Source organism: Indicator indicator, chromosome 4, assembly GCF_027791375.1.
Source record: "Indicator indicator isolate 239-I01 chromosome 4, UM_Iind_1.1, whole genome shotgun sequence".
NCBI lineage: Eukaryota > Metazoa > Chordata > Aves > Piciformes > Indicatoridae > Indicator > Indicator indicator.
In genome coordinates, this window is record NC_072013.1 from 36,134,559 (window position 1) to 36,148,384 (window position 13,826).

At 41.0% G+C, this 13,826-nt stretch overlaps 1 protein-coding gene across 8 annotated transcripts in view; it reads right to left on the reverse strand.

Annotated features, from left to right (window-relative positions):
- The window catches only part of GPHN (gephyrin), a 296,879-nt gene that overhangs the window by 49,971 nt on the left and 233,082 nt on the right, over positions 1–13,826 (reverse strand). For 6 of the 8 annotated variants that reach the window (XM_054400806.1, XM_054400803.1, XM_054400804.1 and 3 more), the window contains 2 exons: positions 9,649–9,691; positions 3,190–3,327 (listed from right to left, as the gene is read on the reverse strand). In XM_054400806.1, the coding sequence (XP_054256781.1) occupies positions 3,190–3,327; positions 9,649–9,691 (181 nt within the window). Of the gene's footprint in view, positions 1–3,189; positions 3,328–9,648; positions 9,692–12,047; positions 12,111–13,826 lie in introns of all 8 variants that reach the window. The other 2 variants (XM_054400801.1, XM_054400798.1) reach the window with 1 other exon arrangement.

Consider the following 13,826-nt stretch of genomic DNA (forward strand, 5'->3'; position numbering starts at 1 on the left):
TTGCTGGGAAGGCAGAAGACCTAAGACCTAACATTGCACACCGAGTGGATAGGTTTTGTTAGAATGTGCACGTAGTTGATTTGAAAATGTTCATCTCCAGTGAAGTGATATTATACTAGAGATGATATTTTACTTATTCATACAAAGTGATTGAGTTAGCAATTAATTGTAATAACTAGAGCACCATGTCCATAACTATAGCTTATAACCATGAGTATCAACTTCAGGGCTGAGTTGAATGTTGCATTTTTGAAAGGTATTGCCATGAAAATGGTGATAAAACCTGTTAAGTAGAAGAGAACCTTAGTGATGGCTATTGATATGTCTGTGCATCACTGTCATACACAATACAGAAGTTAGAAAGCTCATCCAAACTTGTACACTTGCATTGAAAAAAAGAATGCAGATACTGACATCTAAATTACAGCACAGAAAACAAAGGTCTAGACAAAACACCTTGGGCTCAGAGATGAGCAAAATCTCATACAGAAGTGATGCTTCTAATTTTAGCAGGCATGTTACACCTTCATTTTACTCCTTGTCTGCATACAAAATCACATCAATTACAGCAAAGTTGAACACTATGTTCCTGGCATTCTGCCATGCAATATTTGAAGGGAGTACATGGCCAGGCAGTAGTGGGAATGAATTTCATTGTGGGGAGAAAAATTCAAGAATTATTTGCTGAAGCTTTAGGCATTTAAAATGAAGCAAATCAGCAACTAAAGGACAATCTGAAGTACCTCCATTTGGCCTTATTTTGATTAATTGCAATTCTCAAAAGATGTTCTGAAAGATTTTAATGCCATCATAGTGCCCTATGTGATAGCTTTCTGATTCTACCACAAAATGGAGAATTACATTAAAATCACTTTTCAAATGTAGACATTTTCTAAAGCTTAGCTGGTCAAACTGGTACAGCTCTGTGAAGACTTTTGATTTCTCAGGGTATTGGTACGAGGATAAAGCAGTGAGACAGGTATGGTACTAGAGGTGATGGATTTGCTCCCATTTTGTAGATGTTGCTCTGGCAGCACTTCAGTGTAATATGAAAAGACAACGCTATCAAAATATTCACCTAGTTCAAAATGACTAAGCAGTGGAAAAAATGTTCAAGCCCCGCACAAGTTACAGGGCTCTTGGATTAGATCAGAAAACCTGCTGCGTTCTGAGGCTGAAGACCACAAAGTGGGGATTACCTCTGATTCGTATTTTACTGTCGGTTAATGTTCTACCTTAGTTTCATAACAATAATCACTATCACTGTCTAAAAACTTAACCTTATAGACCCATGTAGCACTGTTCATGTGACTGCATTTAGCTGGAATAAAATGCTAACTGCAGGCTTCATATCAGATATTGACGATGTCAGGTTCCTTTGGTTTCTGGCACTTTTGAAAGTGTTGATGGTCTGTCTGTAAATGATCTGTATAGGCACTGAACCAGACACACACCAATGTGAAAAATCACGTTTCAGTATATAACTGCCCATCCTCCCTCTTACCTTGTGAAAGAATAGATTTGAGAGACTACGACATGTCGTGACTTAATCAAGAATAAACTCAGGGCTATAGAGGCTATGGGTACAGACTCACATTCAGCATCTTTATTTATGAGGATGAACACTATGTAATATGTTTAATAATGTAAATAAACCGGGTTAAAATTAATTAGGTAATTTGTTAATGAAATAAATTGCAATCCTGGAACTTCAAATATTTCACTTCCCTTGCAGAAAAATGAGAACTGTCTCAGTAGACTCAGAACCTTATTTTTTAAGTAACAGTGCCAAGAATAATAATCAGTATGTTCCAAATTTAGAATCGGCCTGAATTTGATGCTCTGGAGAATACAAGCATCTAACTAAAACCAATTAACTCCATTCTGTCTCTGTAAGGACCTTTTGGAAGGCGTGTGGTCTGAACACAATCACTGTGACAGACATGGTAACGTTATCAGTACTAACACACCATTTACTTAGTGAGTATTTTGAACGCTTTTTAATACTAACACACATTACATGGTGAAAGCTTGTCAAAAGCACATGACAGCAGGAAACTATATATATGCTGATTTTGCCTGATTTCACCATAGTTCTAGTGAAAAAGTTTACAAATCAGGCAGACGAAAAGGCTGGTACCTCCCTTTGATATAAACACATCTGCACAAAGACTGGAGCATACATAGATGGCAGCATCAATATTAGTATATCAAGACACATGTAGCTTGTGAGGATTACACTTCTTCTCTGTCTACCTAGAAGAATATTTTTTAGCTACATGTTATTAACTTCCAGGGAGAGCACAGCTTCTGTCCAGAAAAACAAAGAAAGGCAGCAACACAAAAGCGTTGTGAAACAGTAAGTTTCCATCCATCAGTGTAAAGATGGAGAGAAACCATTGTGGTTTTAGGCTCAGCTGCAGCTGAGCCCCATACAGCCCCCACACAATGGACATCCCTGCTTCCTTCCCCCAACTGGAGAACTGGAAGTGAAATGCAAGACCCGTTGGGTTGAGGTAAAATGAGTTTAATAGAACACCACAAAGAACAAATGAAAAACATGAATAATAGCAATAGTAAAGAAAGTAACACATGAAACAAGTAAACCATGATGTGCTCACACAACATAGCCAATGCTTTGCCAACCCACCAACCACTCCTGCTGCCTGCGCTAGCTCTGCCCCTTTATGTGGTGGGCATGATGTTTAACAGTAGCAATACCCCACTGGTTGCTTCAGCTGGCTCTTCTAGGTGTCGCCCCTCCCAGCTTCTAGGGAAGAAATTAATTCTATCCTATCCAAACCCAGGACAAAAATGAAGATAAAAGGCCAAGACATATAGCGTCAAGGAGAAAAAAAAGGAAAAATCACAGCTTAGCAATATTCACTTTCCCCTATGCAAAACAAACTACAAAACTTATTTTCCACTAAAGTTTTGCACTACAGGTTTAAAAACCTGAAGAAGAATAATGCTACAGTACTGTAACAGTACCTTATATAGCAAACCAAAGATCTGCTGTGCTCATTTTTCAGGGAGGTGCATGCCAGACTTCTGTCCTTTATTTCAGGAGTTCAGGGTCATATACATGACATCTATTTGGACTAAATGTAGCTAACACTGTGGCTTAAGAAGGTTGTAAAATAAAGAGATAGCAACCATAATCCTCACAAAGGATCCAACTTAAATTACCTCTGTAATTGATGATTTCTGTTCCAAGCACTGGGGTCATCTCCAGAACTGTGATGAAGGCCTTGTCCATAGATGTCAACGGGAATGGAGACATGCGGTGTCTTCTTGCTACCTTGGTAATGTCAACAGCACTGTGACCTGCAACAAGACAGCAATAACTTTATGTAGGCTATGATGTATAGAGGTAAGCAGTGACACTCTTTGAAACCACCTTCCTGAAAACCCAGCACTCCGGGGTATTACATTAGCTATCACTGGTGAGCATTTGCTTCAGACACTGGGAAGGCACTGATTCAACTGCATCAAAACAGCAAAATGCAATTTACAGTTGAAAAAGTTCACAAAAGTGAATGAAAATATAGCAGCCATTCCTGATGAGCATAAAAGGATCAGTTAATCAGAAACAAGGTGATGCAGATTTTACACTGAGGATGACAATCTGAGGCTAAGCCAGTTCTGTGAACTCAGGACAACTCACTCCTCATTCTGTTCTTCATGTCAATATGCTAGGTGTGGTGCTCAGATTGAACCTAAAGGCAGACACTGTCCCAGTGAGTGTGCAAGCCAAGAGTGAGGTGGCAGTCAAAAGGTTTGAAAGATGGATAGAGGGAGGTACAAGGGAATCACTGGACAGTCAGAGCAGCTGACAGAGTTTCCAGCTAGTGGACATCCTGCCCACAGTCAAGATTTTGTAGTCCCCATAGCAAAGTGATATTTAAATGTATAATTTGAGTGAAGGTAGTAGGACAGATCTATGGAAGCTTACTTTTCCCAAGTATGAGTGACAGGTTGGGAGAAAATACAACAAAAGTTGTTTGAAAATGAAGCCAACAGCATGTTTGATTTCTTGATATTGAGAGAGCATACAATGAGACAGCAAGCACTGAAGGACTTAGGAAGTGAAGATAAGCAACGGAAAAGTGAGAACTGCTGTAGGAACACATGAATGAGGAACGGATACAAAGCAGAAGATCAAGCAATAACATTCGTAGAAATGTCTGGAATGGATTTGCCTGGAACAAGCAGGGATTTATAGGAGAGCCAAACCGTACGATATTCCCTCTCTATGTGTGATACGTAAAGCAACACAAATTACACTAAACTAGCATTAACAAATGATATACAATAATTTGTAATGACATGGTTTTGCTTTGCAGGAGCTACCTAAATATCTCATTTGCTCCTGCACATGCTTTCATGTTCTGGAAAAAAAACACATTAGTGCCTTAAGCATAACCTTCTAATGAAAAGTAACTACTCAATCATGCAGACTCAGTTTTTCCTTCAGAAGACGAGGGCTCTTAACCATTCTGTACATACAAAATTTCTTTCAGTAGTGACACATGCTGGTCTCTGTGTAGGAGATTGTTTGTTAATTTACATTCTTCCTTTAAGAGACAGAAGTACAGACAAATAAAACCACGCATGTAATTCCAGACCCAAGAGAGATTCTGCAAGAAACAGTATGAACAACCTCTTTGCACGTATTTAGAAAAAGACATGGCAAAAAAGCAGGTGCTGCAAATTTGTCAAGCTCCCATAATTTCTAACTGACTTAAACCCTTTCCTTCACATAGCAGTTTGCATACTGAGGAAGACAGAAATAGATGCTGAGATAGATTTTCACTATATTAAGATTTTTCATAGTCTTAAACATGACTTTCTCATAAGTAAACTAGGGAGAAATGATCCAAATTAAAATAAAAGTGTAACTAGTGGAACAACTGCATTCTTAGATTCAACAGCAGGGATGTAAGCCTACAGTTTGCACTATGATGTCTGTATCAACCTCATAAAAATGAGGAAAAGGAAAGAAAAGCATTTGTGAGACACAGTCAAACTTCACATTCCTTTCTCTGCATGGAGAATGAAAAGAATGAAACTCTGCTTTAGCAGCACCATAACCTCTGCAGGTCCTGCAAGATTCCACACAATACATGTTAACAACTTTCTCTTGACTATATGAAATAATGAAAAAAAATTTCTTAAAAGAAGAAGTTGGAAAAGATGAAGGAAAATACTAGGAAAAAATATGTCACAGCAGTGAAAGCTAGGGGAATTGTGTGGCAGCAAACTGTGCTACAGCCATTAGGTGCTTTAATGTTTGTTTTATTGCTACATAAAATTCACTGCTAGCTACTTCAGAAACTAATATCTCACCTCTTTAATTCTTGATCTGTCAGTAAGTTGAGAGGCTTTGAATGGTGACCAGATTCGGAACTCTGTGTCTAACTCGTGTCCTTTGCTCGAATCACAGGTTTTCTTAAAAGCTACTGAGAAATGTATTCTTCAGCACAGCTTGTTTGAGAATAGATAAAAATCCCCTAACCTCTGACAACTTTGTACCAATACTGAAAATGTCACCCATTATTTCTGCACTAGAAGACAAGAAAATACCCACTCAAAATAGAGCCTCTTCAGGTTTAACAGCAGCATTAGTAACATTAATGAAGAAAGGAAGAACCACACACGTAACTATGAACCTTTCTCTCTCCCTATCTCTTCATAGAATCATAGCTTGGAAGGGACCTCAGAGATCACCTGCTCCAACCTCCCCACCATGCCCAGGGACACCTCTCAACTAGACTCAGCTGCTCAAGGTCTCATCCAGCCAGGCCTTCAACACCCCCAGGGAGGAGGCAGCCACAGCCTCCCTGGGCAGCCTGTGCCAGAGTCTCACCACCCTCCTACTGAAGAACTTCTTCCTCAGCTCCACTCTAAACCTGCTCTGCCTCAGCTTCAAACCATTCCCCCTTGGCCTGTCTCTGGACACCCTGATGGAAAGTCCCTCTGCAGCCTTCCTGCAGGATCCCTTTAGCTACTGGAAGGCAGCTCTAAGGTCCCCCTGGAGTCTTCTCCAGGCTGAACACCCCCAGCTGCCTCAGCCTGTCCTCACAGCAGAGCTGCTCCAGCCTAGGAACAAATCCTAACTCTTCTTTTAGAAGTATCACGCATTTAAGCAGATCTGGAGACTGAAACCCAGTGTTTTTTACAAATTCTAGAATTCCTGAGTGGTACAAGCTCTTTAGGAAGGATAGGCAGGAAGGGAGAGAAGGAGGTATTGCCCTCTATGTCAGTGACCAGCTAGAATCAGTGGAGCTCCACCTGGGGAAGGATGATGAGCTGGTTGAGAGTGTATGGGTTAAAATTAAAGGCAAGACAGGGGAAGGAAATGTTACTGTAGGGGTCTGCTACAGGCCACCTGACCAGCAGAACCAAGCAGATGAGGCTCTCCACAAGCAAACAGAAGTGGCTTCCAGGTCACAAGCCCTGGTCCTCATGGGTGATTTCAACCACCCTGACATCTGCTGGAGGGACAACATAGACAAGGCATCAGCAATCCAGGATGGTCCTCCAAATGGTAGAGGAACCAACATGAAAAGGTGCTGTGCGGGACCTTGTTCTCACCAACACGGAAGGGCTGGTAACCAATGTGAGGCTCAGAGACAGCCCTGGCTGCAGTGACCATGAAGCAGTTGAATTTAAGATCCTCAGGGCAACCAGAAGGACATATCCCAAGCTTACGACCCTAGACTTTAGGTGTGCAGACTTTGATGGTTTCAGGGATCTGCTGGCCAAAGGGTCATGGGACAAAGCCCTAGAGGGAAGAGGGGCCCAGGACAGCTGGTCAGTATTCAAGGACCACCTCCTCTGTGCCCAGGAGCAATGCATATCAACAACGAGGAAAGTAGGGAAGAATGCTAGGAGCCCTGCCTGGATGAGCAAGGAGCTGCTGGACATGCTGTCACTTAAAAGGAAGCTCTACAAGGAGTGGAGGAAAGGACAGCTGGAATGGGGGGATATAAGGAAGCTGCCCAAGCAGCAAGAGACCTGCTTAGGAAAGCCAAAGCACAGTTTGAATTGAATCTAGCCAGGGAGGTCAAAGGGAACACTAAGAATTTCTACAGGTATATTAATGGTCAAAAGAAGCCTAGGGAAGGTGTGGGCCCCCTCAGAAAGGAAACAGGTGAAATGGTCACAAGTGACCTGGATAAGGCTGAGGTTCTCAATGACTTCTTTACCTCAGTCTTCCCTGCAAGGGCCTCCACCCACACTCCTGGAATAGTCATGGAAGCTAATGGCAAGAACCAGAAGGAAGAACTGCCCATCATAAGTGAAGATCAGGTTCATGATCACCTGAAGGACCCGACGGGATACACCCACAGGTACTGAGAGAACTGGCAGAGGAGGTTGCTGAACCCCTCTCTATTATATTCCAAAAGTCCTGGCAGTCTGGGGAAGTCCCCACTGACTGGAAAAGGGGAAACATTACTCCCATCTTCAAAAAGGGTAAGAAGGAAGAACCAGGGAACTACAGAGGTCAGGCAGTCTCACCTCTGTGCCCAGCAAGATCATGGAGCAGATTCTCCTGGAGGCACTACTGAGACGGAATAATAGTGAAGAGGTGATTGGGTACAGTCAGCATGGGTTTACCAAGGGCAAATCCTGCCTGACAAACCTGGTGGCCTTCTATGAACAGGTGACAACATTAATAGATGAGGGGAGAACAACTGATGTCATTGACCTGGACCTGAGCAAAGCCTTCCACACTGTCCTGCACCACATCCTCGTCTCCAAACTGGTGACACATGGGTTTCATGGGTGGACCACGAGATGGATGAAGAACTGGCTTGATGGCCGCACCCAAAGAGTGGCTGTCAATGGCTCCATGTCCCAGTGGAGGCCAGTGACAAGTGGAGTCCCTCAGGGCTCAGTCCTGGGACCAGTCTTGTTCAATATCTGTCGGTGACATGGACAGAGGCATTGAGTGCTCCCTCAGCAAGTTTGCTGATGACACCAAGCTGTGTGGTGCAGCAGACAGGCTGGAGGGAAGGGATCCATCCAGAGGAACCTGGACAGGCTGGAGAGGTGGACACAAGCCAACCTCATGAGGTTCAACACGACCAAGTGCAAGGTCCTGCATCTGGGTCGAGGCAATCCCAAGCACAAATACAGGCTGGGCAGGGATTGGCTGGAGAGCAGCCCTGAGGAGAGGGACTTGGGGGTGCTGCTGGACGAGAAGCTCAACAGGAGCTGTCAGTGTGTACTTGCAGCCCAGAAAGCCAACCAGATCCTGGGCTGCATCAGAAGAAGTGTGGCAGGTCAAGAGAGGTGATTCTCCCCACTCTGGTGAGACCTCACCTGGAGTACTGTGTCCAGTTCTGGAGCCCCTATTACAAGAGGGATATGGAGGTCCTGGAAGGTGTCCAGAGAAGGCCACCAGGATGATCAGAGGGCTGGAGCACCTCTCCTGTGAGAACAGACTGAAAGAGTTGGGGCTGTTCAGTCTGGAGAAGAGAAGGCTCTGAGGTGACCTTCTTGTGGCCTTCCAGTATCTGAAGGGGGCCTACAAGAAAGCTGGGGAGGGACTTTTTAGGCTATCAGGTAGTGACAGGACTAGGGGGAATGGAATAAAGCTGGAAGTGGGGAGATTCAGACTGGATGTGAGGAAGAAGTTCTTCCCCATGAGAGTGGTGAGAGCCTGGAATGGGTTGTCCAGGGAGGTGGTTGAGGCCCCATCCCTGGAGGTGTTTAAGGCCAGGCTGGATGAGGCTCTGGCCAGCATGATGTAGTGTGAGGTGTCCCTGCCCATGGCAGGGGGGTTGGAACTGGATGATCCTTGTGGTCCCTTCTAACCCTGACTGATTCTATGATTCTATGATTCTACTTTTCAATTACAAGTATATGATATTAACAACTCCTCATACCTTCCCAAGTTATTGTTCACTAATGACAAATGTCAGATGGCTTTAAAAATAACTACTTATGTGAAGCAGCATTTTGTATGTGAAAATAATCCTCTGTCTTTGAAGCAGCTAAGTCAATTGGTTGCATAAGACAGAAAATTTCTGACAGCCTTCCCTCTTGTCATCAAACAACTTCCTATTTCTCGTGTTTTATATATATATATATACACACACATACACACACACACATACATATGGTGGATGAAATTTTAGACTAGGAAAGATTCCCATTAAACAAAGTACATGAATTGTGCAAGATCACATGAATCAAATCTAAACTTTTAATCTCTGCCTTTTTTTGGTTTGGTTTTATGCAACCCAACATTCAATTTCATTTTCAGGTATGATAATAAAAATCATATATATATATTGAGAATTCCCATTTTCATTGTCTTTTGAGTGTTGATTCTTTTTGTTCATAAAGCTTGCACAGATAGGATCATTTACAACAACACACCACCACAAAGCACACAGAGCTCCCTGTCATTAGAAGAACAAATTGGAAAGAAAAAAATGAAAAGACAACTCTCCATCAACACATGAACACTACAAGATATTTACACTACTACTTTTTCCTTTGGACTGAATTTCACTGTATTATTAAATTTCTTCTTCTTATGTTTCAACCACATTCTCTTCTCATCTGACTATCATTGGCTGTCTTCTGAGCAGTCTTAGTTTCTCAACAGAGCTACGAAATTTCAGTACTTACTTGCTCTGAGGATGTTCTCCTTGCTGCTGCACCTAGACTGGACCTGCAGAGAGAGCACAGAGTGTATGAGCTACAGAAGTTAACAAGAATGCAAAATACAGAAATATAATGGGCAAGCTCCTGGGATCTAAGACAGAGGCTATACATATTTTCAGCAACATTCTTACATACTCTACATGAGGTAAGTATATTTAAGCAGACAAGTAGCAGTTGATGGTCAGAATCCGATATAAGCATTTTGATTTCCCCCTCCCCCCATAAGAAATAAGATGGCCTGAGGACAATAATAGAGTAAACTCAAAGAATACAGTGGTTAAAATTATGTATTAGGCTCCAGTTTTAAACAGAAAATCCACAATTGTAATTACAGTAACTCTGACCCTAGGTTCTGGTTTATGGTTAGACAAAATGCTAACGTAACTACGTTACCATGACTTACTTCAAAATTCTACTATTGATATTTTTAGGTATTATAGAAAGAGTTTTAAATACCCAATTTAGATTCTGTTGATTCTGAAGATTTAATAAGACAATTGCCCAAGCAACTCACAATTGTATAACCAGCTCCTGAATGGAGCCACATAAATTTACCGAGTGGTTTCTGTTCGGTTAAAATAAACGCATTGATCTGTATGACTTTTACAATGCAATTCCACTTTGAAAAGTAACTCTGTGAGAATGACAGCTGGTTTCTCAACAAATAAATCCTCTTAGGGGCCACTGTGCTATTCCAGATACATTAGTCTGACTCCAGGAAACTGGAGGATTGACATTGGTCTAATGTTCTACTAAGACTAGGTATTTAGAATTCCATCTGTTTACCATGGAGATTTAAAGAATTGTTTTTTGAAGGTGGTCAGTTCTGTAACCATGAGGCAGTTTATACTGAAGCATCAGCTCTTTTTAGTTGTCCTGCAGGCTTTCAGGTGAACTGATTTGAACAGCAGGCTATCTCCTGGCAGCTCAGCTGACTGAACTGCTAACACTTGCAGGAAAAGCTTTCTGTGTGGACAAAACCCCAGCCAAAGTAAACTTCACTGGAAGACAAACCTCTGAGAGAGCAGGAATCCTTCTCTTACTTTATTAATGAATGTATTGCTAAGCTTCAGCAAGAGGTCCAAAAAAATAAAACTGTGTACATGTGGTGAAAGAAGTGGAATAGCACAGGTGATGCTGGGGATATAACTCCCTGCAGAAAAATTGTTTTGCTGAAAAAGTGAAGGAGTTAATACATATTACCTTTCAGACTACAGTTTCAATTTGGAGTTACAGAAAAAATTGCCTAGAAAGTCAATATGTATGGTCTAACAATTGATGCAGCATGGTACATACTCAACCCCCAAAAAGGTGCCTTCAGAAAGGAAAAACCAATTAAGGCTGAAACCAGCTGTGCCCCAACTTCTAAACCTCTTTCTTCCATTCCACAGCAGCTTGCCCCAAATATATATTCACATAAAAAAAACCAAACAACTGCATTCTACAGCGCGACACAGTCTACTCATTGGAATGAAATAATTTATGGAGAGTAATGTTGCAACTTAGAGTGGGTTATGGTGTCCTGGTCTTGAAAAAAACTGTTGTTTAAAAAAAACCCAAACAAAAAAAACCAAAAAAAAACCCAACCAAACAACCAACCAACCAAAAAAAACCAACAAAACCCAAAACAGAAAAAAGCCCCAACCCTCCCTCCTTCCCACCAAAAATGCTACACAAGAAAACTGCAAACAAAGTATTAATGATGCCCAGATTTGGCCCAGAGTTGTTTTAGGAGATTTCAAAGGCATGACGTGAGCTCTCTTCAGAAGAAGTAAATATTCATCTGTAATTTACCAAAGGACAATTCTGGACCAAAAAGATGGTGTAATGGTAGGAAAGAAAGCACAAAAGATAGAGAGGCACAGACAGAAAGAGAAAGAGAGAAGCAGAATGGATAGGGCAAGGCAGAAGATGGGGTGTGCAAAAGGAGACATGGGCCTATGTGTGTAAGGCTACTGGTTAAAATGGAAGAGGCTCTCTTATTTCTCACTGAAAACCATATGAGAAGAGGAAACAAGAAATGGCCCTGCTGCAAAATAACCAAGCAATTCAGCGAACTGTGGAATGAAACTCAGTGAGATAACATAGTCCTAAAGAAAACAGTGAAAAAAACAAAAATACAAAACATGAACATTTGAAACAATCTACTAAAACAAACTAAGTAAAATATGTGATCCAAAGGACACAGATAAAAGCTACTAGAGAAGGAGGAAAAATGTTAGCAGACAAAGACAGTGCTAAAGAAGTAAAATGGAAGTCAAGAGAGAGTCTTCAACAAAGTGGAGGAACAGTAGGAGCCCAAACCCATAGCGCAAAGCAATGTTTGCGAATGGAAAACAGCTCCTTTGAGCAGTAATAGTTACTCTCGAGTTGTAGCCTCTATTCCTCCTCAGTTCATCTTTAAGCCCTTCCAACCTATAGTGGAGCTAGTGTACGGACAAAAACAAGAGATTTATAATGAACAGAGCAGCTGAGATTTGCAGATCAAATCTTCTCATATAAAAAAAACGTGATGACAAGTTTTGCTCTTACAGTGTCCAAATGATAATGGCAACAAAAGACAGCTGGCTTCGTAGGCAGCCTTGTACAGGTCATTTTTTTAGTTCTGTGCACACAGAGGACTTGCAATTTACTTTTTGGTTTCTTATACCCAGCCTACAGTTTCCATGTTATCACTCACCTGATGGGCAACATATGCAGTATGAGAAATAATTTGCTTCCCACAAATTTTAAAAGCAGCTGTGGAAGAGGAATCCATGATAATGAAATAAAAGTCTTGATCAGCTAGACTTGATCATTTCCCAACCTACGCTCACAGCTGCAGAATAAAACCATGTTTTAACATAACTGACATAAAAATCAGTTATTACATAATAGTTGCTTGTTTAATATGACTCACACATTGATAGCCTAAATTTTATTTTTCAACAAAACTGAAGCAGAATGTGGTTTGGAATAAAACCCAGTAGTTCTTCTAACAGTTACAGTTTTAGCAGCAATGCAGTGTTGTATAAACAGTGTCATGTACTTTAAGTGCCTTTTATCATATTCATTATTTGTATGTTTTACTGCTTTATTTGTGACATTCATGAAAGATCAGTCTTGTCTTCACAGCTACTGCTAAGTGAGGAATCCATATTAAATTGCATAGAGTACCACACCTGACTGAGGTGAGTGATCAGTAGTATTATTTACTACAATTCTTCTCATTCACAGGTAGTTACAGAAATAATAACCTATGGCTGTCTCTCCTTTCACAGGGAAAGCACAGGTTTATTTGTCCCTTCTACAATCTCTTGGCTCACAAGGTACCTTGGCAAAAGATATCGTGGGCTATCAGCCAGTACCCCTCCCCTGCATAATTCAGGTAGGATGGAACAAACCCCAAAGAATTCAGTTCACATTACTCTGGTTTTAAGCAAGCTGGATTGTCTCTTCTTTTAAGACATAACTTCATCACACTGGAATGTAGAGCAAGCTTTCTCCCATTGGCTGAAGCAGTAAACAGAATGTGAGATCAAGTACTCAAAAATAAATTGAGGGAATGGTAAAATAAAACGTTCTGCTGACAATTTCTATCTAACAACCATGACTGGTCTGAAAAAAAGAAATTAATGACTTACTAAACAGGATTTGTTTAAATCTACATATGTTTTGCTGCAAATAAAAATTAGTCCACAAAAGTTTTAACAAGAAAAGTAGAAAAAGACACAAAGAAAAGTTCATGCTACAAGTGAAAAATTCATATGAAAAAATAAAAGAAAAAAAGGAAATTCAAAAGCCCTTTAATACTTTACCACAACTTTTAGGTATGGTTAGAGAAATTACTTACCTTGTTAGAGTCATAACAAGATTAGCACAGAGTATTAAGTCAGCTCTTCATTATGGGAGGTACAATTAAAAGCCATTGGTTATAATAAAACAACTTGCTACACAAAGATGAAGTTTCCAGCCCAGTATGAAAAGCTAACTCTCATAGGAGTAACATTTCAACTCAGTTTTACAACATGAAGAACAGTTCAGAACAATGACATCGAAACATGAGTCATCACCAGCAGAGAGAGCCCATTTCTCAGGAACACAGGGCCTGTAGGAGGCTAACCCATAATCTTTATTACTTATGGGAAAGCACACTGCTTCTC